The sequence below is a fragment of the Cupressus sempervirens genome, chromosome 3 (genome assembly GCF_028749045.1).
Source record: "Cupressus sempervirens isolate cs-2001-9-10 chromosome 3, ASM2874904v1, whole genome shotgun sequence".
Classification (NCBI taxonomy): domain Eukaryota; kingdom Viridiplantae; phylum Streptophyta; class Pinopsida; order Cupressales; family Cupressaceae; genus Cupressus; species Cupressus sempervirens.
This window is the reverse complement of record NC_143120.1, coordinates 492,078,226-492,104,444: the sequence shown is the minus strand read 5'-3', so window position 1 is coordinate 492,104,444 and position 26,219 is coordinate 492,078,226. Positions and strand designations below refer to the sequence as shown.

Genomic DNA, 26,219 nt, shown 5'->3' with positions numbered 1-26,219 from the left:
TTAGAAACAAATATTTGTTAATTAATTGACCACTTTTGGAAACAACTAGAAACTGACTTGGTTAGGGTTGTTAAGTTGTTTTAATGTCAACTGTCGATTGTAAATCAATCTCGGTCATTGGTTTACACACAGGAGTAGTATAAAAGGAGGTCAGGGGGGCATTTGAAAAACAAAAAGTTTGGAGAAATGTTTGCAGTTTTAGCAAACAGTCTTGCAGTGTTAGCGAGAGCGCAGTGTTAGCGTGGGAATAGCAATGGGGAATATCAGTAGGATAAATTAGGAGGTTGTCAAAATTCTGCCAGTAAGAGGCAAGGAATTTTGTATCTCTTGATTTGCTGAAATTTTATATAATTTCTCATCTGTAGAACTGGTTTTCCCTTAGGGGTTTTTCCAGGGACAATTTGTCCACAAATATTGTGTTCATTGTGTTGCACATTTCTTTCCGTATTTTATAAGTGAAGTTGCAGTTGTGTTATTTTTCGATATTAGCTGGGAATTTATTTTCAGCAGTTTAATAATGACTTATGATAGGAGATTAATAATCAGTGATTGCAATAGTTAAATTTTTCACAGTGACAAAAAGGCTCAAAGGCTACTAACATATTGTAGGTATGGTTTCATCTTTTTTTTGATGGAGGTCATCTTTTTCACCTAGTCTTTTTGGTTAAGAACCAAGGAATGAGGGGTATTCATTCTGCCAAATTCATCTGGAGCGCAATCCCAGCTTCATCTTCATATGGCATATTGCAAAGAAAATTTCAAAAAGAAAATGCAATTCACGAGGTAGGAGAAGGTGCATAAAACAAGGCCAAAGGAGGAAATAAAAAAGCCAGTCCTGGGAATAGGTCGAAATGAATACTTGGCATTTAATACCTAATTCTTTTATTGAATCTAAAAATTTGTGAACATCAACAATCAAAACAATTGAAAATAAGTGCATCAAATTTATGTAAAGCATAGTTGGGCGAAGATGAAATGGCTGCAACAAATTTCTGGACGTGCCCATGCTTTTCATCAGAGCTTTTTGTGAGAAATATTATAAACTTAAATTACAACTCACAACCATAAACTTAAAATCTTTACTCAGCACTTGAAAAAGTGCTCGGCACATGAAGGTGCCAAGTGCCAATTTTTCTTGGCACTTGCTTGGCACAGGAAGGTGCTGAGTGATAGATTGCTCGACACTTGATGTGCCAAGTGATAGGCAACAGGTGCCGAGTAAGCTCGGCACTCAAAGGAGAAAGCTCAACACCAATGGATGCTGAGTGAGCTTGGCTTACAAAGGAAATGCTCGACACAAGAAGAGCTTGGCACACACAAATGCAGTAGGTGTCGAGTGTTTTGTTGCAACTGAAATATTATAACTTAGACAAATTCAACGTGAATGCTTTCACCATTAAAACCAAAAACTCAAAGCTTTAACCTTTCAAACGAACTTGTCAAATGCAATGAATAGAAGAGGAAGATAGATTTAAGTATGCCTACTTGCTTTCTATTCAATCTTTCATTAAACTATTATAAAATTTGGGAGCATTCGACTTCAACCAGAAAACCCTAAAATAACCCTAAATTGATAATACTTCAAACTTCAATAAAATTTTAAACTTGCAGCTCTAATGGCTGCATACAGTGGTGCCTGGAGCAATAACTGCTTCAACAGGATGAATCTAACAATGACAAACTTACAGAGTGAATAGAGGAGTCACGTGCAACTGGAGACACTGAACATACTTCCTTCTGTCTCTGCAACAAGTGGATTTGCTGACCACTTTCTTCTTCTTCCTTCTCGCTGCTCTGCTGAACTGAAACTCTGAACTGCTTGATCTGCTTAAACTCACTAAATGAATGAATAAACATCCCTTTTGTCATATCTTTCCCCCTCAACATCCAAATTCAAAATCTCACCTACCAAAAATAAATGCATGTTGTTCATGGATGCCTGCGGTCATAGACAGGGTAGATGGGCGTGGGGCTCGAGGACAACCTGCTGACTCTTTAACGTTTAAGTTTTCCAACACTTTTATGTTTTTCATATATGTCATTACAAGAGCACATTGGGGTTTGAATATAATTGTACATATTTATTGGGTATATATTCTCTAGACTTGACTATAGCTCAGAGATGATGTGCTCTTTTTTTGGTAGATCATTGATTGGATTTGTAGGATAGATTGGTGTATAGAGATGAGCTAATTGAATGCATACTCCACTGACCACCTAACAGATTTTGATCAAGCTGAAACCAAACTATGTCATGGCTTTGCACCCTAGTGTAAATGTTTATTTTCACACTTTTCAAGCTTATTTACTCATTTTTGGATACTTAATTGGTTGCTTGGTTCCTTGGTCTGTATTGCACTCGTGCATCATCATATCAACTGGATATTTTTCCAATTTGTTTCTAGAAAGATATTTGGAATAAATGTTTTCTCCTTCACTATGAAACAAACAACACTTACTAAGATGCAATCCATTTCAATGTAGATGGTCGTGATGGATTTTAAATTCATTTTATTGATAGAGACATCGTAATAGCCTTCTATTGCCATTACATAAAAAAATTTCAGTTTCAATGGTTTCTTTCTTCAGTGTTACAAAAACGGCTGTGCCGACTTTTCCAGATTTTTAATTTATATTTTTCATTTGTTAATTTCTTTAATATCTTCTGGGTGGTTTTTCTTTGCTAGATGATCCTCGTCCTTTTCATGGGTTATTGTTGTGATTTCTTATTAAAATTGGGCTTACTCATTGGGTATGTGAACCTGAAAGGTGGATTTTCCAACTTATAATTTAAGGCTTCAAGCTTATCTTCTTACAAAGCCTTAAGGCCTATGCTTAGCACGTACTCAAATCATTAATCTGCTGTGGAATTTGTAGTTATTGTGAGTCTCATCTTGTCTTCTATTACATAACATGTTTTATCATTTAAAAAATTTTAGGGGAAGAGAAAAATGCAGAATCCATATATGTGCATTAATTTTTAAATAAGAATCTCAAAGCCAGGTCTGTAATATCCTCCCCTGATTTGAAATTTGACTTGCAAAAATTTAACTTAAGGAATATTGTCAAACACTTTGTATGCAAACTCATAAAGCTGATTTCCTCAATAAATTGCTTTCCAATGAGTAGATTTACGAACAACTATGAAGTGACATTAAAATGCATAATACACATCATAACATTTTCACAAACACTTGGCACACATTCAATAGTATATGAAAAATCTAGAAACTCTTTCAATCTGCTAATAAAGGGTGATTTTTAAATGTAGATGTGCACTTACAGTTGCCTTAAAGGCTGCAACAACTATTCAGACTTGTATTCAACAATTATTATGCAAAATATCAAAATTTGACAGAAGAAACCTAGAATTAGTTGCTGTAGTATTTTGCAGATGTAGTCGGCCAGCCCCCCAAACTTCTAATCAGCTGAAAAAACAAGTAAACTTGATACCAACACTGTTCATACCGTACTGTAGCAAAATACTGTTCATGCCAACTGTAGCACAATACTGTTCATGCGGCACTATAGAAATAACTAACTTCAGATCTGTACCTCAAACCCTTGTAAATTTCTTTAAGCAAACGCCCCAAATGAAACCCAGTGTATTTCCTGAAGTGAAAACACCCTTGATCCTCCTGACTGTGTCTTCCAATAGTGAAGAGAATGCTAGCAAAGAGGGATTCTGTCCTCCAAGCCCGATAATTAGATATCTAGCAACATAACATTAATCTTCATCCAAGCATACAAAAAAAAAGCTCTTCCATTTCTTTTATAGTGTTCTCACAAGAGCTCAATCCTTCGTTTTCTCAATGTGGGATAAAACATAACTCCCTTTATGTACCTTATGTCTCCAATGTGTTATAAAAATAAAGGGAACTCTTTTAATTTAAATATTTCCCACAAACTATAGTCTATGCATTAATAAAGTTAAATATTTAAATTTAACTTTATAAAATGGCTTTATCAATGCATACGAAATCTTATCAATGATAAATAAGTCTTCTTGTCAATTTTAAACAATTACCATCGACATACCACTGTGACTGAATGTCCGGCCATCTCCAAGATGACTTACTATAAATAGTAAGTATGTCCAAAGTTGCCTCAGAACCCCTCAGAAAGACCTACAACTGAAATTGTCTAGGCCAAATGGCCTCTAAGCCCCTTTAATGTCCTAGTTAGCCTACGGGACTATGGGGAAATAGGCTAACGATAACATCGTGCTATGAATTCAAGAAAGGGGACATTACAGTCCGCCCTTCCCAAAATTGCTTGTCCTCAAGCAATTTCAGCTCTGGATGCTGCAATATCTACTCATTTTCCCAAGTAGCATCCTCGACAGGTAGGTTCCTCCACTTCACTAGATACTCCCTGATAGTTCTCCTGCGAAGCACCCTCTCCCTGGAGTCAAGTATGGCCTCGGGAACCAAGATAAGGTTTCCCTCATCATCCAGAGGTGGCAATACTACTGAAGGCACCACATTGTGACCCAATGCCTTCTTAAGGCGTGACACATGGAACACATTATGCACTTTACTGTCTGTAGGCAACTCCAACTCATAAGCTACTTCACCCACTCTCCTGATTACTTTAAACGGTCCATAGTAGTGTGGTTTCAATTTCTCTGCTCCACTCTTCTTGAGAGAGGACTGTCTATATGGCTGTAACACGAGGTACACCATATCTCCCACCTCAAAAGACCTCTCAACCCTGTGCTGATCAGCATATTGCTTCTACTAATTTTGTGCCTTTTGCAAATTTTTCTTCAAGGATCGCATAATGTCCTGACACTCCTGCAAAGTATCCTTGGCCTTAGGCACCCTGCTGTCCCCAAATAACAAATCCAAACAATTAGGAGCATCATACCCGTATAGTGCCATAAAAGGGGACATTTGAATAGACATATGGAAAGAGGTATTATAGCAGTACTCCCCTAGATGTAGCCACTTCACCCAAACCTTCTGCTCTCCTACAATGTAGTTTCAAAGGTACCCCTCAACCCATTTGTTCACTATCTCTGTCTGCCCATCAGTTTGGGGGTGGTAGTTGGTACTCGGAGTGAGCTCTGTTCCACATAACCTAAAAAACTCCTACCAAAAGTGGCTCATAAATCTATTGTCTCTATCACTGACTATGCTCCATGGTATCCCATGTAGTCTGAATACCTCTCGAAAAAATAGTTCTACTGTTTGTACTGCTGAATATGCAGACGAAATTGCAAAGAAATGTGCAAATTTCATCAATCTGTCTACCACAACAAAGATACAATCCCGACCCTATGCCTTGGGGAGGCCTATGATAAAATCCATGGAAATGCTATCCCACTTCTTCTCTGGTATGGGTAGGGGCTATAGTAAACCACCCGGAAAATAATGTTCCTGTTTGTTCTGCTGACACATAGGGCATTCCCTAACAAACTAAAGCACTTCTGATTTGAGTCCTTTCCAAGTGAAGCGCTCTCTCACTTGCCGATATGTCTTAAAGAATTCGAGATGTCCTGCCATTGGTGAATCATGAAATGCCCTCAAAATCTTCTGCTTCATAGCAGACCCGGGTACTAAATAAATCCTTTCCTTGTAGATGATCAGATCATTTATGACAGTGTATCGACTATCTTGAATAGCTCCCTCAATAATGCTAGATGCCCAACTATCCTTAGCATATTCTGCCAAGATCATCTCTCTCCAATCATCCATGACTATCCCAATAGCAAGAAAATGAGGCCTTCTAGATAAAGCATCTGCAACAATATTTTTCTTCCCTTTGACATAGGCTATGTCAAAATCATAGGCCTGTAATTTACTCACCCATTTCTGTTGCCTGTCATTAAGGTCCTTCTGTCCAAGGAAATGTTTCAAGCTATTATGATCTATTTTTACTGTGAATCGGCTTCCCACTAAGTACTGCCTGAACTTAGCTAGCGCGTGCATGATTGCTAGCATCTCTTTGTCGTAGATGCTATAGGTTCTCTCCACACCTCGTAATTTTATACTCTCATATGCGATGGGATGTTTGTCTTGCATGAGAACAGCTCCTATGCCCTCTCCCGAGGCATCACACTGCAGCTCAAAAGGCCAGGTGAAATCTGGAATGGCTAAAACAGGACATGTACTCATCAGCTCCTTAAACCTGTCAAAACAATTTTGAGCCCTCTCTGACCACTTGAAACTATCTTTCCATGTCAAATCTGTAAATGGTGTTGCTATCTGTGAAAATCCCTTCACAAATCTGCGATAGAACCCATAAAGCCCAAGAAATCCCTTGAGTTGTGAAGTGTTCCTCGGTGGTGGCCAATCCAGAATGGCCCTGATCTTGTCTGGGTCAACCTGAACACTTCCTGCACTAATAATATGCCCTAGATAGAGCAACTTTGTCATCCCAAACTCACATTTACTCATCTTGGCATATAATGACTCCCTCTCTAGAATACTGAGCATTGTATCAATATGCTTCAAATGTTCCTCCCAAGTATGGATGTATATCAGTATATCATCAAAAAATATCAACACAAACTTCCTCAACTGATCTCTGAACACTATATTCATACAGGACTGGAAAGTGGCAGGGGCATTTGTCAACCCAAAGGGCATGACTAAGAACTCAAAATGTCCATAGTGGCATCTAAAAGCTATCTTCTCCACATCCACCTCTCTAACCCGTATCTGATGGTAGCCGGATCTCAAACCAATCTTGGAGAAGTAGCATGCACCATGCAATTCATCAATAAGCTCATTGATGCACAGGATAGGGTATCGATTCTTGATTGTCTTCTTGTTTAGCTCCCTATAATCAATACACATCCTTATTGTACCATCCTTCTTCTTCAACAATACTACTGAAGAAGCGAAAGGACTTTTGCTTGGCTGTATGTGCCCCATGTCAATCAACTCCTTAATTGCCTTATCTATTTCATCCTTACATCTCTTCGGATGGCAGTAAGGTGTGATGATAACTGGCTTAGCCCCTTCCTCTAATTCAATAACATGCTCGATTCCCCTATCCGGGGGTCTCCCTGGAGGTATCTCACCAAACACCTTAGTATGTTTGGTTATTATTTTTTGTACATCAGGTGGATACTCTTGTTTATGCTGCTCTGTCATCTCAGGCATTACTCTAAACTCTGCTGCCCACTGCACCTGATCATGTCTAAAGAAACTTTGCATCCGCTTGAGTGACACCACTCGAAGTCTCCCATCTGACAAACCTCTGAGCACTATCTTCTTACCATTTTCCTCAAACCTCATTTCCATCTTCTCAAGGTTACCTGTAAACTCTACCAGAGACTTCATCCAGTTCATCCCAAGCACCATATCCTGATCACCAATGTTGACCACAAAGAAATCTCCTGTCATGTCATAATCTCCCAAACGAAGCTGCAAGTTGGAGATTTTCTTGGTACATTCAATTTTGAAGCCATCGGCAACCATCACCTTAAATCCCCTATGCTCCTCTGTATGTAGCCCTCTGCATGTCACAAACTTCTCATCAATGAAGTTATGTGTTGCCCCTGTATCAATGAGTGCCACAACTCTCTGTCCATCCAAGGTTCCTCTAACTCTGAAAGTGATGGCCTCCTGTATACTTGACAAATGAGCTATCGTGCTATCACCGCATGCTTCCTCCTGTGAAGAACTATCATCATCTCCATCTGATTCGGATGACTGCTCTGAATCTCCATCTACTGACTCTTCGGCTGAAAAGTACTCCATCTGCTTAGCTTTTGCTTTCAATGGGCACTTATGTGACAAATCCCAAGGCTCCCTGCAATGAAAAAAAAGCTTCTTCTTCTTGAGATCATTAAGTGTCTCATTGTCCAACCTCTTATTTTCCTCCTTAGTTGGCTGAACCTCTTTATGAAAAGGTTTCCTGTCCTTATCTTTCCTCGAAGGGAAACTCTTTGCCTGGAATTTATTTTTTGAAGATGAAGAGGAATCCATGTCACGAGCTTTCTTAATGGCTTCCTGCAAAGTGGGAGGGTTGAGAGCTTTAATCTACCCTCTCAACGGATCAACTAACCCATCCATAAATAGAACTAGTATCCTCCATTCAGATACATCTGTTACTAACACTGCAACTTTCTGAAACTCTGAAATGTATGTTTCCAATGATCCCCATTGTTTAAGCTGAGCTAACTTCTTGAAATGGAGTTCTGGATCCTTCCTATCAAAACGTTCAATCAACCTCTCTGTAAACTCCACATATGAGGTAATGTGTGCATGTCCCATAGTGACCATACCATGATGCCACTACTCGTGTGCTAACCCATCCAGATGAATTGCTGCATACTTAATAGCTTCTTCCTCGGGCATAGGGTTCAATTGAAAGTATGTGTCAAGCTTTTGAACCCAAGCTCTTGTCGTAGACTTTCCTGAGCCATCATAATATGGTAACTCAAGTCTCCCTACTTTCTTCCATAGCTCATAGCTCTGGTTCCTGTCATGTCCATGTGGCATATGTTTCATCCGCACATCCATATACTCCCTAAAGGTAATTGCAGCAGTAAAATCTGGCCCTCTGGCTTCCCAATCTCTCCTCAACTAGTCCTGTATATTAGTAATCTAGGGCTCTGGTATGAGCTACTCTGGAGCTCTAGGAGGAAATGTAGGAATCATGGGCCTTGAACTCACTGTCCTAGCTCACTGGGGTGCATGACCAAAATTGTTCCCAACTTGTTCGTCTCCATTATGTGTCCCATCCTGATCATTTCCATTCTGATTGTTACCATTTTGATTATTTCTTCCACCCATGTTAGCATTCAACCCCATTTGACGAGCCATCATCTGCATCATAAGATCCAATCTCTGATTCTGTTCCTGTGCCCTTTGTTCTACTACTCGCTGACCCTGTACCAAGGTCTCTAATAACTGTAAGAATCTTTCCTCTCCAGGCTCTGGACCGGCATTCTCACCTCCACCTAATCTTGTATTCCTGTCATCTTGGTCACCCATATTGCTATCTTTATCAAAGAATACCTTCGTTCTGTCTGTATGACTAGATTCTATACCCCCCTGTACGGATGAACTAGAGTGTTTGCTTTGCAGGTCTGAACTCCTACTTTTTCTTGCTCTGGTATTGCAGAAATTATAAGGCCCCTGTCGCATGCTCAAACATAAATGCTCTGATTTTAGTGTTTTGACATTTCATCAAACACTTTCCCCTCTATCCGCCAGTTCCAAATTTCCTATAAGACCTCCATAGGATGGCAGGACTTATAGCTCTGATACCACTGTAATATCCTGCCCTGATTTGAACTTTGACTTGCAGAAATTTAACTTAAGGAATATTGTCAAACACTTTGTATGCAAACTCATAAAGCTGATTTCCTCAATAAATTGCTTTCCAATGAGTAGATTTACAAACAACTATGAAGTGACATTAAAATGCATAATACACATCATAACATTTTCACAAACACTTGGCACACATTCAATAGTATATGAAAAATCTGGAAACTCTTTCAATCTGCTAATAAAGGGTGATTTTTAAATGTAGATGTGCACTTACAGCTGCCTTAAAGGCTGCAACAACTATTCAGACTTGTATTCAACAATTATTATGCAAAATATCAAAATTTGACAGAAGAAACCTGGAATTAGTTGCCGTAGTATTTTGCAAATGTAGTTAGCCAGCCCTCCAAACTTCTAATCAGCCGAAAAAACAAGTAAACTTGATACCAACACTGTTCATGCCGTACTGTAGCAAAATACTGTTCATGCCGACTGTAGTAAAATACTTTTCATGCGGCACTATAGCAATAACTAACTTCAGATCTGTACCTCAAACCCTTGTAAATTTCTTTAAGCAAACGCCCCAAATGAAACCCAGCGTATTTCCTGAAGTGAAAACACCCTTGATCCTCCTGACTGTGTCTTCCAACAGTGAAGAGAATGCTAGCAAAGAGGGATTCCCTCCTCCAAGCCCGATAATCAGATATCCAGCAACATAACATTAATCTTCATCCAAGCATACAAAAAAAAGCTCTTCCATTTCTTTTATAGTGTTCTCACAAGAGCTCAATCCTTCGTTTTCTCAATGTGGGATAAAACATAACTCCCTTTATGTACCTTATGTCTCCAATGTGTTATAAAAATAAAGGGAACTCTTTTAATTTAAATATTTCCCACAAACTATAGTCTATGCATTAATAAAGTTAAATATTTAAATTTAACTTTATAAAATGGCTTTATCAATGCATAAGAAATCTTATCAATGATAAATAAGTCTTCCTGTCGATTTTAAACAATTACCATCGACATACCACTATGACTGAATGTCTGGCCATGTCCAAGATGACTTACTATAAATAGTAAGTATGCCCAAAGTTGCCTCAGAACCCCTCAGAAAGACCTGCAACTGAAACTGTCTAGGCCAAATGGCCTCTAAGCCCCTTTAATGTCCTAGTTAGCCTATGGGACTATGGGGAAATAGGCTAATGACAACATCATGCTATGAATGCTAGAAAGGGGACATTACAAGGTCGGATTACCCAGTTCTCATGAAGTGACACATCTGCTCATATCTTATAAGTTACAGTGCAACTATGTAATGCTCATTTTGAATGCAGCAATGAAATCAATGATCTTTTTACAATTTGGTTGTCTCACAGTAAAATTGAATTAAAGCAACAAAGGTTTGTTTAAGAGTAAATTGAGTTTATTTACTGCTGTTGTATCCATTTAAAAGTATTTACTTGAGCTTCTACCCAGAACAAATTACGGACCAACCCCTTCAAATTTTTATGAACCAACCCCTTCAAATTTTATTGGGAGAAAAAATGAAAGATCAATCATGCATTAGAAGAAATGTCCTACCGGTTATGAAAATTAGGGCATCCATTATCTATTGAAAATCCTAAGCAAGTGTATTGACGGCTTCTTATAAAATCTTCTTGTTTTAATTTCCCTCTTCGCACATTTTACTGAAGGTCAATAGTTTAAATTTTTTTTCTATGTGTAGCAATGTATAACATTCCTACACGATCTAGGAAAATATTATTGGAGATTCTAAGGAAGAATTAAAAACGGCTTTGTTACAAAATGGTAGAAAATTTACATTTTTCAAACTAATAACAAGTTTGTTTAAACAAAATTTCTTTTTAATATTTTAGTTTGTTTGATAATTAATATTTGAATAATTTATTTGGACTTAGAACTTTTATTTAGATATTAGTTATCAGTTGGATGGATTCATCTCTTCAAATTTATGCATTATTATATCATGCTTCTTTTGCCAACTACAAACTATTTTGTATTCCTCTTTATATATTATAAGAACTCCATCAAATGATAATGGAATATATATTTTTAAATTTCTTTATTAATTGCAGCAATTCATTTTTCCTATTGGTGGGAAATCTTTAGGTCACAAAATCTAACAATGACTTCATAGCATTTGTGTTCGCATGGCTCAACAACATTTGCAAGATGTCTCTGCTTTTCTTCAAATTTTGATTTTTACTATATGACCAATAAATGTTGTAGCTATTGATTATAAAATAGAAATGATGGAGTTTAGGGATTGTTTAAATATTAGGTCTGGCTTTACTTTATAGATAATGAAGATTGCAGAGATTGAGTATAAAACATAAATGATAAAGTTTGGTGATTGTTTAAACATTAGGTCTGGCTTTACTTAATGGATAATGAAGATTGCAGGTATTGAGTATTAAAAAAAAATGATAAAGTTTGGGGATTGTCTAAACATTAGGTTTGATGAGTTTAGAAAAGAAATGATGAAGTCCAGGGACTATTTTCAGACATAAAAAATAAAAAATAAGTATATGACTCTTGTGGAAAATAAGCTCAATATAAAGAATCAATACCTCAATTTCTTCCAAATGCAATCGTCATGGACTTAATAGAGATAGAACTCAAGTTTAATTGTTCACAAGCACTATTGCAATCAAGTTAAAATTTTGTTCTCAAGCAGTGCTACAATCAAGTTAAAATTTGATAAGCAAATTTAGTTTATGTTCTATTTAGAAAATTAATATTTTAAACTAGACAACGTATGAAGTCTTTTTTAATATAATATTCTAAACTAGACAATGTATGAAGTTTTTAAAAATATTTTATTGTAAATTCTTGTACTCTATTGTATTTCTTACTTATCTACATGTTTGTTGGTTCGTTCTACATACCTTTTATCAAATATGATGAAAAATTACCTGAGAATTTATAAGTTATGATCTTATTCTTAGATCTTGACATACATTGGTATGTCATGAACAAACTGGTGGATATTCTTGGGATGGCAATCTCTAGACTTTATTTAATGGAAAATTAACATTTGGCACAAGTATCATAGAGTATATAGCAATTGGTATGTTCGGCCTTTTTCATAGCAATAATTTAGCAATCATAGGTTTACTGTCATTTCACAATATTACATTGTGAAAGAAATTACATATACAACTTAAGATTTAGTAAATATTATCTCTTTCATCAATTTCTTACTATAAATTAGTAAAATTAGGATTTACTCTAATGTTCCAGGTTATGTATGTTTACAATCTGATTATTCTTCTATTTTCCTTTTCTCAGCTCATAACTCTATAAAGAAAAAGATGGATATTGTTTTAGATGGAGATAGCCAATAGACCAATTTTTTTGCCAAAAATGTAGATGAATTTGCTAATGCAATATGGCCTTATCAAAATTTATGAGAAAGCCCGCTTAAAAATCACAGCAGTAGCCAAGAGGCATGAATCTAGATTTCATGAAGAGAGATTTTATCACGATCTCAAGGCTGCATTGCATTTGTTGTTGAGTAATTTTTTTTTACAAAGAATTGTTTTGTCAAGAAATTAACCTGGCAAAATATTGTTTTATCAATAAATTAACCTAGCAAAATAGTCTTCCATAAAGGAATTTAGTTGTCAATAACAAATATTGAAGGTTTTGTGTAATGTTACATATTTCACAGAAATCTAATACTCTTAGTTTTGAATATAAGATATATCCGTCTATAGGACTATACATAATCTGACCAAAAGTTGGGCCTATTTCTTTCAGTTTGTATATCACACAGAGAAAATTTATTGCATCACATTATTTGGTTTTTTATTTGATTGTATTGAGGTGTGAGTCCCTTGTGGCCAATGTGGTTTTAGGAGCTTCTTAACACTACCTCAAAATGAACATTTCCATTGTTCATTTCTTACTCAGTATTTATGTCAAATTGATGGTTTCTAATAAAAAGAATCATCTTTTATTGTGTTCATTTTTATGCATTTAGATCAATACAATTTCAAATTTTTAAGCTATAGAGTTTTCATCTACCTTATGAATCATCTTTCTTATTAATCATCTTTAAGTATTGTATTTCACCAAAATGCAATCAGTAGGCACCTGGGGCTAATGGAAAAGATTGTGGAATTCGGTTCTACACATACTAATTCAACTTTATGAGAGAAGTTGCAGCCATGACACTTGAAAAAAATCCACCTTCCTTTATTCTTTGGTGGATCTCCATACTTTGTCAAAGCTCCCATTTTGCCACAGGGAGGAGGACACTAAAAATATGCTGAATTGGGCTCTTACCTACTAATTACATTTGGTTGAAAGTTTCAAGAGCACTTTCAGCAAGAGCTACAGGGTAGCAGAGCTTAGAATAATGAGGGCCTGACTTAGAGTTAAAAATAAGAAAGATAGTAAAATGAATTAGGTTGAAGACATTTCTAAATAGATTGATGGCACTAAGTTATTGATGGAGTCATGTTGGTCATGTCCATGTAATTACAAAGAAACAATAGCCTGACAGAGAATACATTCATAGGCCCAATACAAAAGTTTTTACAATGAACAAAAAAGAACACATTATTCTGCTTGTAGCTGGAGCCTTCTAATATAGTGCATTTCAACTAAACTCTTTGGTTAAATTGCAGACAATAACAGAGTTTCTCAGTTCATAGTCATATAAAAAAGAAGCAAATAAAGAAGGCTGGTTCTACAAATGTCACTTACTGTTCTATTTTTAACAAATCACTTCAATTTCATTACAAGTTTCATTTTGAAGGACCCATATAAGAAAGAAATTTGGTTGGTTGATTTGGTTAATTCTCTTGAACTTAAGAAAGATTTTGTTGTGCCGTGTGCAACAACGAGTCCAAGTTTCTAAAAAGTGAATTCATAAACCTGCTTTCTAGTGGAATTTATCGGGTTTGATACATGTAGGAAAGAAAACAATTTCATAAATTACAACTTCTAAGATTAAAATAAACTATTAAAGAGTTTAATATTAGCTGGAAATTGATGTGAGGGGTTGCCTTTGATTCTCAACTATTGAGCTACTTTTATCTCTACTTGCTTAGAAATTTAGGCTTTAACTAATCTATAGATCATTAAAGTCTGATCTAACTTATCAATCAAATTTCAAGAACCATTCTAATATAATCTGAACCAAGTCCACCGGCCTAGCTTGGATGTGGTAGGAACTATGCTGCCCTGCAGCTCTTGTTAAATTTAATTAGTAATTTATGAAAAAAATCAATCCCATTACGTCTTATAAATTCTTTATGCCTTGTTTTTTTAGAGTCAAAATTATCTCTTTCTCTGCTGCCCAATTGCTTAGGAGAATAACAACGTGAAAAATCAATGTTAGAGGTTGTATTTAGGGTTATATCTTCTTGTTGGAAGTATCAGCTTGAAAGTGCACCATTTTAATGATTTCTTATTAATTCAATCCTCTTCCAACTCTAGCATTTTCCGATCTCATTATTAAAAATAACTTAAGAAGAAAAATACATTCTTTTTATTGGTGTACTACACTCTCAGGAGACATATTCATTGTTAGTTTTTTAGAGACATATTCATTCTAAGTTTTTAGGATTGAATTCTTGTTTGTGTACTGTGCAATTGCCTGTTCAACATCCATTGGCTCATCTTTAATGAATCTTAATACCACAAAGCTATATATACATTTATAGAATCTTACTTTCACATATAGAAATAGGTAGAATTTCGATTATATTTTAAAATTTAAAAATCTAAATATTGTGAATTAATAAATTGAATACATTTTCTTAATCTATCTTTTTTTAATTTTCATTCAACATATTTTAGTATACATTTTAAAGAATGACAATTACTAAGAAACAACTTCATACAATTATCTAATTTCATCTAAATACAAAACATTTTTGATAATATATATACATAAAACAATTTATATTATATTTATATTTAATAAAAATAAAATATATGAAACTAATCAACATAACTAGAGACTCCATATCCATAGATCTTATGAAAAATGAGCCTAATTCTATTTAATTGTTCTTAAAAAAGATAAAGTTTATTATAAATTTCACTTTTCATATTTGACCTAAAATCCTTTCTCACTCCACAGCCACCCTTTCCTAAACTATTTCCAATACAACTTGCAATACAACTTGCACTTGTGGTAAAATAGTCCCAAAGTAATTTTGAATTTTTAGGTGACCTGAAATAAGAAACTGCCTTCAACAGTTGCCATTTCAGGAAATAAATATTAATTAGTATCATATAGACTACAAAATGTCTATTAAGAAATTAATATCTACAACATTACATAAATAAGAGAAATAATTTTAGGTTATTTGAATCTGTTATCTTTTCAATGCCTATCTTCTCACACTAAAATAAAACTCACTTTTCTTTCTCTCTCCTCCTTTGAAATTTGCATATAGTTTTGGTTAAGAATACAAAACTCACAAAACAAAATTCATGATGCAAGGCGTACAAGAATACCAATGGAGTTGTGATTAAGTTGTATCATAAAAACTATAGCCTATAGCCTTAGGAGTACAAGAATACAAGATTCATTACATTTAGGTTCTTGGTAAAATTCATATATGTTAAAATTAGATCCTTGAAATTTTTTTATAGATGTTTGATTTAGTAAAAGTTATCAAATATTTGGTAAATTGGGAGTCTTGGGAGTCTCTCATGGAGAAGGTCTTCCATTCAAATCTACTTAAAATTGAAAAAAGAAAAAGTTATCACCATAAAAAAAGTTATTAGAGAAAAAAAAACATGTTATTAGAGAGGAAATCTAAAAGCTTCTCATAGCCTTCAGTTAACTCTTTTTGCATAGACCCTGCCAAATTTAATTCAACTAGGTTTCCTCAGACTTTGGTATCATACCATCGAATTGATTTGTTCACATAAGAAATTCAAAAAACCTTGTAGTTTTGAACTCTTGAAATAAAATATTATTAGAATGGATCTTAAGAATGCATTATACTGTAGACCAAGAGCCTGTTATTATTCTATATAATTTATGATAATACAGAAATTATTTCCATGGAAGTGGTCTGTATCTAGGCCAAGATATTGTAGATGATTACATGATGTAATAAAGAAAAAATAGTGCAAAAGAATTGTTGTGACCAGCAGTCACCATCGCCCAGGCCTTGGACCCCCTTTTTAAAAATCATATGCCAGCTGTCTCCTTGTTTTGTGGAGTGCAAGTCAGCTCTCTACAAGGAATAGTCATGTTGCAAAATCTTCCATTTTGAAAAAAAAGCCCACTTTCTACAGAGCACCGATTTAATTCGGCAAGGAAATATTGTGCAATGGACAAAATCCTTCATTCTTGGTAAATGTTGGAGCGTAAAATTGGGCTACTAGTGGAATGTTTGATGAAGGATAAAATCCTTCATTTAGCAAAAAGCCCGCCCCAGTAAATTTTGAGCGCAGAATCAGGTTGGATGCGGAAAGTTTCTCTCTGTCATATTGTGCATAGTGTATAGATGTCTATAACCAGAATTGAGGTATCATCAGATTGAATCCATTGATGTTGGTTGTTCTGGAACTCTTACCATTGACAAACAGACTTGTTAGTGTACTTTATGCAATATTCATATCTGCAATGCATGTATATACCATGTTTGAAGGATTCCATTATGGTTAACGATGGGAAGCCATGGTAAAAAGTTTTTGATATCCTAGGGAAAATGATTTTTGATGAAGCTTTTTTGCAGCGATGGTAGATTCGATTTGATTTGCAAAAGACTTGAAAAGTACATATTCAAACATTAGCATTTCAGACTATGCCAGCTGTAGATTTCCCTAGTTTAGCGAAGCACAGGTCAACCTCATTGAAGGAATGGTCAAACTGGATAAAATCCCAGACTATTTTAAAATTGCACCTTCAATATTCCTTGCAGCGGAGTTTTGTGGCAATGGAGAAATTTTTGTAAAGGATAAAATCCTTCACTCAATGAAAAGCTCGCTCCCCGTAAATGATGAAGCACAAAATTGGGCTAGCCGTGGATTGTTTAGTAAAGGATAAAATCCTTCACTCAATGAAAAGCCCGCTCCCCGTAAATGTTGGAGCACAGAATTTGTCAAAAATCGTTAAGCTTGGAAAGTGGAAATTTTGAGAAAAATCCAAAATTTAAGGCAAGAGAATGAAAATTCCTTATGAAATTAAAAGTTCGATAGAAAAGCAAAAGCATGATTTTCTTTCAAAAGGATTTTTTTTTGGATTTATATTAAAGATTAAATATTAGTTTTACTGATATTTAATTTGATTTTTTAAATAATAATCCAAAAAAAAAATGGAGAAAAGTTGAGATGAATATGATTTTTTTTCATTGAAATATAGAAATTAATTAAATAGTGATTTTAATTGATATTTAATTAATAAAATTCAAGAAAAAATTAAAATGGGATTAAAAAAATACTTAGCTTCATCATGACGCTAAGAGCATCAAAATAACAACTTTTTGAAACAAACAACAAAAAAGCAACAAGTGGCACAAAAGATATGGCTAAGTAAAGCAACTACCTAATTTTAGTCTACAGCTTTAAAGGCATTTATTTTGAAGGATGATTTATATAAAAAAACCCTCTCATTCATTCATGCTCACATAGAAATTTGAAGAGAAAAATTGAGAATAGGAGTGAGATTCAAGGAGTTCAAAGAAGCGGATTTTTGGAAAATTTTCTAAAATTGTTGAGGAGCTTTCTAGGAATTTGTGATAAAGGATTTTGAATCCTATCATAAAGGATTTTTTTTTTTTTGCGGTGAGTTGTGAAAATTGTATATTTCTCGTGGAAGTATTGAAAAGTGAATCTTGAAAGGAGTATAGAAATTTTGGCGAAAATCCAAAATCTTTGTCTTATGGAAAAGTGTATCTGTTTGTTTTTAATATTTTCCTTGCATAGTCTTATGTGTGTACATTTTCTATTTTGTAGGAAAGGAGAATGGCAGAGCCCAAGGGAATAGGAGAAAAGTGAAGACAATTGATAAAGAATGAAAGGAAAGGATTCTATCCTAAATCCAAAATTGTGTCAAAGTGGGCAAAAATTGGAGATACAAGCCTTGGCAGCTTTGATTTGAAAGATTTTAACTAGAGAATGCTCAAATAGAATGACTATCACCCAACACACCTAGCCACAAGAATTGTGAGAAGTGGAATTTTTGTTGTAGTTGGTTTCCCTCCTTTTTAGCATCCAGAGTTAATTATAGAATGTACCAAACACTACAGTCCTAGAGACATAACCATCAGGGATTTTGAACAAAATATTCTGGCAGATTTTTCTTCGGCATCCACTTCTGAAGCGTTTGGAATTCCTTCTCACCCAAGGATGGTCACAAAAACATAGGAGCAAGCACTGAGAATCTATACCTTTGGAGTCCATTTCTGTGAAGAATTAATCAACAAAAGATGGTTAAAAAAGAATAGATCACATCATTCTAAGATTCCTAAGGAAATACTATGGTTCGATTTGCAGAGGGAATATAGTGACATGGTCATGATGTTGAGTTGCATATTTGGCATGCCTCATTCTTATAGATTTGAATCTTGGATGTGGTATTTTGTTGAGTAGGTGATGGAGGAAGGCAACATAATAGATTGGGTAGGGCTCATAAGTGATAATTTAAATGAATAGTTGATGAATCTAGAGCATACAAGGAAATTTTACATGATCTCATCTGTTGTCTACATGCTAGCACAAAGGAAAAATTATGATGGACTACGATGCAAAGGAACGATTGAAAGTGGAAACCAACACCTCAAAGTCCATGAATGTTACCTGCAGTTGCATTTGTATTCAAAGTATGATTACATGAGGGTTAATGATATATTTACCATGCACATAGTAAGAACACTACAAAAGAGGCCACATATAAGAATGTCAATAGGTTCAATGAAGTTGGTCAAGGAATATGGCACCTGGTTCATTTAGTTTCCCACCTTTTCATACATCCGAGTTCAAGGATTCTCCATGGAGCCATACAAACTTCCCAGGTACCCAATGGACAAGATGGTCTTGTTAGAGCTTACTCGACAACTTATAGCCTATGACAAGATTCAGAAAGGGAAGAAGAAGTTGGGATTACAGTTTCCAATTTCCATAGGAGAAGGGAAAACTGAAGTATGCCCATGTCTAAAAGCTACAAAGAGATCATCAGATGAGCTCCACTTCTTTTGCTTTTCTCTTTATCCAAAAAGGAATGATTTTGATCCTTACAACAAGATTTCATTAGTAGGAGGATCAAAGTACCAATACAAGGTTCACCTTGAAGACTTTTGGGCAAATGTAGTAGGCGATAATGAGATTAGAAAAAAGTTGCATTCAAGACTACCATTGAACATTATTAGAATATGCAAAATATTCAAGGTTCCTAATCAAACAGAGGAAGACCCAAACATGATGCGAAAGGGATTCAATCCAGAAATGATAGCTCAACCATATGATTGGAAGAAGAAAGAAATTATAGATCTTGAAGCTCTTTCAAAACCAGTCTTAGATTTTACAAAGTGGTAGATCGAGCGTAAGCTTGAAAAATTAGTTGCACCAGCTAATGGATTTAGATATAGTTTTCTTTGCCATAGACCACTTAGGGATGAAAGATCAGGACATATATCTGAAGGGATTGTTGAGGAAAGAAGAACTCCATCCGAAGATGTAGGAACCAAGAAAGGGAAAGGGGTACCTCGAGAAAAACATCCTAGGACTGAGGAAGTCATCCAGGAACCTCGAAATAAGAAGCAAACATATGTAGATGCTCCCTCTTCTCTGAGTCAAACTCCAAGCGTCCAAGAGATAGAAACATTTGAAAGGTAGGATGCAGGGACAAGTATAAGGAGATTTGAGCAAGAAAAAAATTTGGATAGGCCAATTCATGATAGGCTAAGTATAAATGCCTATTTAAAGTCCATGCAAGAAAGAGGGAGAGATCAAGATATTGCTACAGAGGAAAGTCTCGCTATGATCTTAGAACAAGAAATGATTAATGATGGAGATGGTCCACTAGAGGAAGAAACTCTAGGAGTAGCATTACATCTTCCAAGTGCTGAAGCTGTAGTTCTTGAGATTACAATGGATAGTCCAAGAGGTGAAGAGGAGATTGACATTCGAGCGGTCCAAAGGAAAGAACAATTGGTAATTCTTGGAGACCACATTATACCCATTCCAGAATGGTTGAGGCAACAAATTCAATTGCATCAACAAAGGGAGGCTGATCCAAAAATTGAATTATAGGAAATTTTGCACCAATCAAACCAATCAAAAGAACAAGGGAAAGCAAAAGATATACTAAATTCATCAGAGGAGAATTAGGACCCAGAATCTCGCAGATTGCAACTCCCACAATTGACAAAGGAAAAAATCAGATTGGTCCAAATAAATATCATGTTACGAATGTAAATCTTGGTTGGGCCTCTCGAGAGCAAATATTGGAAGAACTTGATGACTCCACACAGGCTTTGAAGGATAGGCTGAAGAAAGTAGAAGAAGGGTATGAAAAGTAGAAAAGAGAAATTTGGGCCTTATGTCAATACATCAATAACTTGCCCCATCTAGTAAGAGAGGAAGGTTCATCATTTGTCCCTCCAACAAGTGTTTCAAGTGAAGTGGTAGGTGATATTGAAAGAATTAAGCGGATTGCTCAGGGTGCAAAGATTTGGATCGAAGGAATTCAGGAGGTAGCCTTCAAACATGAAGAAGAATTAGTGCAAGTGCACAATAGGGAATTGGCTATACTCTCTAGGATCTAGTGCATGGAGGAATCACGGGTGGATGAGCATATTTACCAAGAAGAAGTGATTGCCGACATTTAGAATCTGATGGAGACCCTAAAGCAAGAATTGATTGATGTTCGAGTTATCAGCGAGGGGGATGTCTATGATTTTATTTGATGGTATAGTGTAGTGATCATAGCTAAGAAAATGTTTGAGAGCTTCACTAGGGAATCCAGTTGATGGAAGAAGATTGTTGATAACATCAAGCAAGGAATATCAAATGCAATTGCATCCTTATTATCATAGAGATTGGTGGAAGAAGACATGAAAACTGATAATTTGAAAGTCAAGTTAGAGGAATTCTTTCAACTAAATGTATATGAAAGAGATGATTGTGAGAACTTCCCCATCTTCCCAAATACAATGCACACTACTAAGGACTTACTACCAGATTGGGATGAAAGCTTGGGAAAAGAAGAAAGAGCAATTGCAATTCTAGAATTCAAGCTAGAATCTGCATCAAGCATTAGTATAGAGGAGTTGGAAACAATGTTAGATCGATTTTGATCCTTCAGGCAGAAAAATCAAGGATAGATTCATTAAATGCATAGTGGTTGTTCTTAGGGATCATTTATTACACCCCACTCCTTCCTAAATGAGCATGCATAGTGGGCATTTATTCCCCACTACAGTAGTGGATTCCTTGTTGCATTAATATAGATTCCTTTCCTTTACCCTAACCCTAATTAGGGCTGATTTGGCACGATCTTGGCCATCGATTATTGTGATCATCCGAGCCACCCGTTGTAATCAAGGACCTATATAAAGGCCTCATTCCTCATTTGTAAAGGGAGATTTTTTATGAGATTGTTGCTATGAGTTGTTGAGATAATAAAGTTTTCATTAGAGTTTGGTGAATACTTGACATGTCTTAGTGCTTGCTTGTACTACTAAATTTCTTCAATTAGATTAAGTTTAGCATAGTCAATGTGTGGTGATTACAATGAAGAATATGATGGTGTATTGATGAGTTCCTTTGGTTCATACTTTTGACATTTTAGTGATTCTAACTCATGTAAAGTTAGCCTGAACCCCTTTCATGCATATGCTCAACTTCTATCATTCGTATACATTGTTCTTTATGATGGTGTATGGAGTGATATGAAAATCTCTGGCATAACTCTTGAAGATTGCACCGATTCATGCATAGTTGTAGTATAACTTGGTGAAGAAGAATTTGATAAATTGAGGAATTTGTCCACTAGAATACTATTTGTTGTTATCACTACCCTTAGGATTAGAATAGAGTTCCCGAACCCTATCTTATTGAATTTCTGCATATTTTGTGAAAACTCCAAAAAAAGCACTGCATTGCAAAATCTTAGGATAGCTCCCACATCCAATATGGCTTGAGATGAATCTAAATAAACACATAAGGCCCCTTGTGATCATCAGCAAATCACATCAACCACTGATCTTATCCACAGTCAAGACCTGGCATTAAAGGAACTTTGAAGTCATTGTATGATATTCTAGCAATCTTAGCATACACAAGACTTTATTCAAGAGAGGATAAGATATTTCAGTATTTCGTTCTACTATTTGGTGAGTCATAAAATGTACATCAACAAGAATCTCTAATAGATTTTGTGATGCTAGGCCAACATGCTAATTAAACTGCCATAGACATCATTTGCAATTTGGTTAGCATGCTCATATCTTCTACAATTGGCACAAGCAACTTGTTGAATGTACAAACAAGCCTGTCAATTATGGCACAATTCATGAGACAAGTTGCGCTTCTTGCAAGAGTGAAGTAACGACGAAACCTATTGAAGTAATAAGCATTTTCTTGGGTTTTGAATAGTCATTATCAATCGACACATGTGATATGAACTTTTAGTATGCTCCTCTTTTGTTAATTTTTACAAGGAGATATCACCCATTTGTCATAGTGCTCAATTTTATTCAAATCAATACAAATTCAATATACAAGAAATAAATTCAAAATGTTGAGATTTCTAACATTTAGAAATAAATTCAAAAGAAAAAATTGTTTTTCTTAGAAAACATAGAGTTAAATAAAAGAGACACATAATCTTGACTAATTGAAATTAAATGTTAATATTTCAAAAGATCTAAAATGCTATGATGAAAATGGTTGATAATTAAATCCAGAAAGAATAAAGATCTATTATCATAGATTGTAGAAATTGCAACCAAAAAATAGGTTGCTAATAATTTAGTAAAATTTGAAACATTGATAAAAATTGTTGACATAGTTAAAATCTTTCATGGATCTAATTTAGCAAAAGTTATTATCTTCCTTTAGCTACAAGTGCTAGTACTGTAATCACTAATTAAGTTGATTTTCCTAAACACTAAAGTTTGGTTCAAATGACATCATCCTCCCCATTATTGCCTAGTTAATGGGGAGGAAGGTTTTTTCAAACCCTTCAAACCCCTTCCCTTATATATATATATATATATATAGACACACACACACACACACACACACACACACACACACATACAAACATTGTTACAATTTCAGCTGCATAGAAAATAAATATATTAAATTACAATAATGATGATATAAGTGTATACAACTATATGTTCATATAATTGATTATGCAAATGCACTTACTAGCATAAGAAAGTTGTCTGTATAGTTTCTATTTACTAAACACAAATATTATATTCAAGATAAATAATAATCATTATATTTTACCTAATACAAAAATAATGCTATCTTTAGTTTTCTAAAATATTCTTATCAGCATAAAAAGTTGACCAAAATTAGGTGGTTGTTGATAAACAATTAAACAAAATCTAAAATACTGATGATGAAAACTGCTAATAATTAAATTCATATAGAATGAAGTTCTATCAAATCATAGATCTTAAAAAATCCATACAAAAAAGGATTACTAATAATTTAATAAAATTTGAAACATTGATAATGAAAATTGCTGGCATAGTCAAAATTTGGAAGTGATTAACACATCATCATATATTCTAGAAATGACATGAATCTAATCTAGAAAAGTTATTATCTTTGTGTAGCTACAAGTGCTAGTACAATAATCACTAATTAGGTTGATTTTCCTAAACACTAAAATTTGGTTCAAATGACATCATCCTCCTCATTATTGTCTAGTTAATGTGATGATGGTCACTGGGAGAAAGGTTTTGCCAAACCCCTTCCCTTAAATTATATGCAAACACTGTTGCACTTCTGTCTTCACATTCACTACCGAAGCACAAGTAATCTCCCACACAAACACATTTTGGCTGCCACCACTGTTGATGATAATTTCGAGGGAGTGACTATGAAGGAATTCTTACAAATTCTCTCCAATTCCAAACTGACTCATCTTCTTCCTCTTCCTCAAATAACTCCCAGATAACAATTCCTGTCCTATTTGGAGGATTTCCACCAAACATTTGGATAGGTCCAGGAAATGTGCTGAGTACAAATAGACCAGATGGCTCCTCATGAAATGTACCCACCACAAGAATGGATGAACCGTAAGAAACCATAGAAAAGCCATGCACACTCATAAGCTGAGCCATAGTTATAGCACGCAAATCAAGAATCATTTCATAGGGTAATGGAGCCACTCTAACAGGGGTGATGAAACCCTCATCTTGAATTTTGTAACCTCCAATACTTGTTGGCCACCTTCCCATCCAGAAAAGAATGCCATTGCACTCAACCATTTCAACCCTTTCATGTTGCAACATATTTTTCCACCTTTCCCCTTCATATCGACACTTTAACTTCCACGAATCTTGAAGATAGTGGTAGTTTTCAAAAGAAAAACTTACAGAATTGGAACAAGCTATTAAATAGGGCTCTTTGTTTCTTCCCTGTACAATATGAACAAATTTATCAGACAAATCCAATTCAATTTCCGCATGAGTTCTCGTAAGTATATTGCACACAAGTAATCGTGAATTGTAAGTTTCTCGAAAGAGCAATAACCCCTGCGATCTATTTGAGACATCTATGACATTATCTCCCTCGAAATTTGGGAGAAAAGAGAGAGGCCGAGTCATCCATTTTTGTGACTTAAAGCAATATGCCACCCAGAACCGATTTCCATCATTTTCCTCACCGCAGAAGAAAAGCAAAGGATGTTGTTGGGGCAGAGAAGAAAGAAAACTGGACGAAGATAAAATAAAGTTCCATTCTTTACAGACACTTCGGGCGCCATAGATCGACTCAAAAGAAAGCTTTGAAAAGATTAGTTTTTTAACATCAAGAGGCAATTTAGACAGACCACGCTCCTCCATTTCTCCTTCAACTGCTGCAAGAGGATTCCGTTCCATTTCTGTCGACTGTTTTGACGACTGCCTCTATTCCTTGAAACCCTAGATTAAGAAAGCGTTTTCTTCTTCAAAATATGGGCTTCACAGTCCTTACGGCTTTTTATAACACGTTCAAAATAGAAAACTTTGCCTAATCTCATCGTCCTTAATTGGATGGGAGGGTTCCCTTAGTTCCATATTTCGTGATTCTACATGCTTTTTTTGTTTGCCGCAATTATTGCAATGCCTAGTACGTGCATGTGATTCACCATCTAGTTGGCAGCTTATGTTCATAGCAATTTTACATTAATTCTCTTCTTTAATGTTATTATTTTAATCAAATAGTATTAATTTTATTTTAATAAGTTGCATGACATCTTTAGTTAAAAAATCTGTTTTTAGTAAAATATATTGGATGAAAATTAGTTAGTTCTGATTTCAATGCAAATCATTTTTCAACAATTTAAAAGCTTTTTAAAAAATCTTATAAAATTTATGAAAAGTTTCATGAATTCTAAAATAAATAAAAAAGTCTGTAGCTTTCAAGTTCCACTACACATCATCATTTTTTTAAAGTTTTATTCTTTTTCCATTATCATCCAAATGTTTTGAAACCATCAATAAATTGTATGATATCTTAAGTTATGAAATTAAAAAAAAAGTAGAAAATTAGTTAATTTTGATTTAATGCAAACTATTCTTCAAAATTCTGAAGACTTTTTTAAAAACTCTTAAATACAAGCTTCTCAATTACAGTGCACTTCATAGAGAATTCAACCCACTTCTATGTGAAAGCCCAATGACCAACATTGAAGTAATACACGTGTTATAGGGTTTTTAATACTCAGTAGCCCATACGTTTGGTATGATCCTTTAGGATGGTGCTCCTCTTCTGCAATGTTACAATTTAGGGGTTGCTTGCATTTTTTCAGGCAGATATAACCCA

General features: G+C 35.0%; 1 protein-coding gene across 1 annotated transcript; it reads right to left on the bottom strand.

Moving 5' to 3' along the window:
- Positions 1-24,289: 24,289 nt before the first annotated feature.
- Positions 24,290-25,294, bottom strand: LOC149567329 (F-box/kelch-repeat protein At5g15710-like). The gene has a single exon (XM_089816626.1). It carries the CDS (start codon positions 25,292-25,294, stop codon positions 24,290-24,292), a length of 1,005 nt encoding a protein of 334 aa, XP_089672752.1.
- Between the last annotated feature and the right edge of the window lie 925 nt (positions 25,295-26,219).